The 4,768-nt window shown below is 34.0% G+C and overlaps 1 protein-coding gene across 1 annotated transcript; it reads left to right on the top strand.

Moving 5' to 3' along the window:
* Nucleotides 1-1,380: 1,380 nt before the first annotated feature.
* Nucleotides 1,381-3,160, top strand: LOC142541482 (alpha-1,3-arabinosyltransferase XAT3-like). The gene is made up of 3 exons (XM_075648011.1): nt 1,381-1,564; nt 1,657-1,767; nt 1,878-3,160. The coding sequence occupies exons 1-3, from the start codon at nt 1,459-1,461 to the stop codon at nt 3,074-3,076; spliced, it is 1,416 nt and encodes a 471-aa protein (XP_075504126.1). The 5' UTR covers nt 1,381-1,458; the 3' UTR covers nt 3,077-3,160.
* The last annotated feature ends 1,608 nt before the right edge of the window (nt 3,161-4,768 follow it).

A 4,768-nucleotide genomic window follows, 5' to 3' on the forward strand; every position in this document is an offset into this window, starting at 1 on the left:
TCTATAATTTATTGTCTTCGTAAAACAAACTTTGTGGATTATGGATTAGTGAGAAATAACATGATATTGAACAGAAATATAAGTTTTAGAATGATGTAATCCGAGATTTGGTTTAATAGTTATATTATTTAAAAAAAAAAACAATGAATGAATTAAAAACACATATACTTTTTTTTATTTAAGTAGATTTAGATTTCGATTTCAAATTTCAATTCAATTTACTTTTTATTTTCGGTGTATTTTCCAATTATTAAATTTAAAAATTTACATTTTTCTAAAATCAAATACTTTATTCTAAAACCACTGTAAATAAATATTTTTCTAGGTTACGTAAATTAAACTATGGTAAAAAAAATGGATTTTGTATTCATATATTTGGATCTTTAGCACCATTTTCCAATGAATTAAGAAAATTCCATGTGAATTATGAGTTTATCACCTCAAACGTATATTTTAATATAGGGAAATATTGCTTAAAAAAATAATATATTTATATATATATATATATAATATGAGTAGAGTACAACTAACCTATTATATTAATATATAATATAATATAATATGTAAAGTTGACTACCCATTTTAATATAATACAATATGTGGTCTTACAACTAATCTGGCATACTTTTGGGCAAATGCACGCGATATTTTTAATTTAATGGAAAACAGTGTTTTCAAAAATTAAAATTAAAAAAACAAGTATTTATTATAAAATGTTATTTTAGGAATAATAAAGTAAACATGGTCATGTGTAAAAAATATAAAATTATTAAAAGATTTAAAGACAATGTACTATAATACATATTCCAACGTTTCGTACCAATTCTCAAGAAAAAAAAGAGAGATTATTTTAGAAACTATAAATATATATATAAGAGATTTCAAACATTGAACAAATCCGAATATCGATCTGCCAGATAGTACACATAACACAACGAGGACAATTTAAAAAAGAGTAAGTCACTTGTGAGACGGTTTCACGAATCTTTATTTGTGAGATGGGTAAATCCTCCCGATATTCACAATAAAAAATAATACTCTTAGCATATAAAGTAATATTTTTTCATGGATGACCCAAATAAGAGATTCATCTCACAAAATACGATCCGTGAGACCGTCTCACACAAATTTTTGTCTTTTAAAAATTAGAAGAGTCACACCGAATAAACCAGCTGCTATACAATATATTACTTGATAATGATCAAAGTTCGATTTATTGTATAAACATTTTTTGGGACGAGTTTATACACATTACTTGTCCAGTGTGATTCACCCGACTGTTATTATCCACTAACTATTGGATTATTATAGAGATTTACCCGATTGGCAGCGATGACATCTGCTCTTGATTAATAGTGTAGATATAGCTACTGCATGAAATGCGTGCCTTTTTTTTATTATTATTATTGCGTATATGGACGGGTTCCAAGAGATGCATCCCAAAACTTGTTAACGGAGATGGGGAAGAGAAGACATCGCTTTGCTCTATATCCATTAATCTTCTTGCCTATCCTCCTCATAATATACAGTGATTTTCACGTGGGACATCTGAATCTCAATACATGTAACTATCGAACACTCTTGATTTGTTTTTCTTGTGATTCTTTTCTATTTCTTTGCATGTAATTTCACTGTTAAAATGGACTGAAATCACAGGGATACAGTCGGAATACGCCTTTCATAGCGGTCGAATTATCGGAATCAACATTACAGCTGAAGATGATCATCAAGAGTCGTTCAAAGTCCCTCTGTCAAGACTTGTTAGAGGTTGGTTAATCACGAGTTTCTTGGATCCAAATATTCATGTTATATATATATTACAAATTTTTAATTATTTTTGGAGTTTTCGTGGATTCATGTGTATGTTTATCGAGCAGGAGAAGAAGGAAGAAATCTTGAAACGAAAGGGTTCGCGTGTCATTCGTCTGAATTCTCTTTGCTGTGTGTGGCAAGTCAACCTGTAAGAATTGATACCAGAAGTAGTAATATTACAGTTCACATTCCCTCTGATCAGGCAGTTCATGAAACCAACATTAGGCCATACGGAAGACAAGAAAACAACTTCCTTCAACACATCAAACCTGTCAAGATCTTGCACGGGAATCACAATGCAGTTCCGGAGTGCGAAGTCAGCCACAGAGTCCCAGCTCTGATCTTCTCCTCGGCCTACATAGGAAACACGTTCCACGAATTCAGCGATTTGATCATCCCCTTGTTCCTTACTTCCAACCATCTCAAATCCCGGGTTCGGATCATCCTGGACGATTACAATTTTACGTTTCTGGACAAATTCAGACCGGTTTTGTCCAGATTGTCGGCTTACGAAGTCATGAATCCAGCCGAAAATAGAAGCATTCATTGCTTTACAGGATCGATCATTGGCCTGACGTATCACGATGTGCTGACCCTAGATCCCAAGAAAGTTCCAGGAGACTACACGATGACTGATTTCAAACAGTTTCTTAGAGAAACATTCAACCTGAAAAACGCCCATATTTCCCAGATAAGAAGCCCCACCCTACTGCTTTTGTCTCGCACAAAAACAAGGAGGTTTCTCAATGAAGACGAAATGGTTGCCATGATTAAAGAAATGGGATTTCGTGTCATCATCGGGAGAGATGCAATGGTCGCAAACATGACTACATTTTCCAGAATCGTTAACTCGTGCAGTGTACTAGTTGGAGTACATGGAGCTGGTCTGACGAACGAATTATTCCTGCCTTCCGGCGGGGTTATTGTGCAGTTGGAATTGCTGGGCTTGGAATTTGCGTCCTCGTATTGTTTCGGCAATCCAGCTCCAGCCATGGGCGTGCATTACGTACCGTATAGAATGGTGCCGGAAGAGAGCTCACTCGTGGAGCTATACGGGCGATATCATGCGGTGATCGTTAACTCCAGCTCCGTGTACGCGAAGGGGTATCAAGAAGTGCAAAAAGTGTATCTCGATCAACCAAATGTCAGGGTGAATATTGCGAGGTTTAGGGAGAGTAGTCTAGTTCAAGCACTTGAATTGGTAACGGACTCTCAAAGCCAACATCTTGTAGGTGGACAGAAAGTCATTCCCAGCTCTAATTGAAAATAGATGAAATTTGGCTACGGACAAGTTTTGTAAAAGAATATCTGTCTCAATCTGATTTTTATATTTAATACTATTTCTTTAATATATATATAGAAATTATATAAAAACTTCAAACAATATTGTTATTAACTGTGTAGGCTTTACATTTTGGATTGAGTCACACAATCACTGATTGATATTTTCTTCAAATATCTCAATATTTAAAAGAGAAATTGTAATTCGGTTTTATATACTGACATTTTGTGATTTTGGGTATTTGTGTCGTCAAATTTCATTTATAGTCTGTTATCTTGAATTATTTTGCTATATTGGTATGTTTTTAGACGTAATGATATCTTGATGTTGATGTGACATTCATAATAACGATGAAAAATGATTATGATCGGTAAAAATTGTACAGTACAAATCAAGATCAAAAGTTTGTGTACATCGCAAATTAAAAGAACCTTTGTATTTTTTTTAAGTAAATGGTTTTGTTTTTTTTTTTTAGTGTGGAGAATTGAATATTTTTAAAAGCTAGTAAAAATTCAAAATGTAGCATGGACCCGTATAGTTGAGCAAAAGCTTTCTCACAAACTCGCACATCATCTCTCTGTCCCACTCCCGGTTTATTTCTTCTTACCCATGTGGGTATTCTAATGATAGGATGGATGGCCAAGATTTGTCAATGCACATATGAGACCCACTTTTTTTTTGAAATTGTATGTGTGGCAAGATCTTACCCGTTGAAATTCTGATCACTACTGCCTCTGATCGAAAATTTGCCGTAGGAATGTCACCAACAATCGCTTACTAAGAAATCTGAAGTCTGATAACGATTATGGAGTATCCACAGGGAATATTTTTGCTCGATGCTCTGGAGATGTGAAATGCCTGAGTTGGAGTCATTATGTTTGCTAAAATTTCCATTTGTTTTCACTTGAATTCCAAACCTTGGTACATGAATAAAGAACGTTTAAATTTATATTCCAATAATTCAACCAGTAAAGGAAAACATCATCCAGTAACTTTATTAAAAGAATTGAGTGTGTAAAATATGTTCTATCAAGCATTAAACGATTGTTTCTGGTGGTCATACGTCTCTTTCTACCCTGCTTTCGTATGTAAGATTCATTAAAATTTTTAGCTGATCTAGCCTAGTAACAAGATTGCGACCTATCATTTCATCAAATGCATCAAGTACGATGATTTCATTGTTAGATTGGAGAACCCTAATCGGTTGCATAGAATACACATGGTTTAAAATCTCACAACTCCTCATATGGCATCTAGTTGGTTCCTTGACCAATAAGTATGGGAAAAATCAGGACATTGTGTTTTGTTAAAATGTTGTCTGATTTACATGCAGTCTGTGTGGTGATTCTTTGAAAGAATCCATTGGTATCTCTATATTCCTGTTTCAGAATTATCTAGATATGATATTTTTTTTTTCTGCGTAAAACAGACTAATGTACCTGCGAGTTACTGGAATTGAAGAAGGGCTGAATACCAAAGAAAGGGTCTCCTTTGTAAGTTGAACATTTTGTGTTGGAATCCCAAATCTTGTCCTTGTTTCATTTGAGTTGTCCTTGTCCTTTTTTCATTTGCGTTCCACTATGCCTCTATTTGAGTTGGTCTTTGTGTTATTTTATAGTTTCGTTTGCCAAGTGGAACACAAATGAACCAAGTCGCTCGCAAGCTGCTTATATT

Source organism: Primulina tabacum, chromosome 4 (assembly GCF_025594145.1).
Source record: "Primulina tabacum isolate GXHZ01 chromosome 4, ASM2559414v2, whole genome shotgun sequence".
Lineage (NCBI taxonomy): Eukaryota > Viridiplantae > Streptophyta > Magnoliopsida > Lamiales > Gesneriaceae > Primulina > Primulina tabacum.

Coding starts and splice junctions, on each gene's coding strand:
- LOC142541482 (XM_075648011.1), top strand. CDS start 1,459: ATGGGGAAGAGAAGACATCGCTTTGCTCTATATCCATTAATCTTCTTG. Junction 1,565..1,656: donor ACATCTGAATCTCAATACAT/GTAACTATCGAA, acceptor CTGAAATCACAG/GGATACAGTCGGAATACGCC. Junction 1,768..1,877: donor TCTGTCAAGACTTGTTAGAG/GTTGGTTAATCA, acceptor TTTATCGAGCAG/GAGAAGAAGGAAGAAATCTT.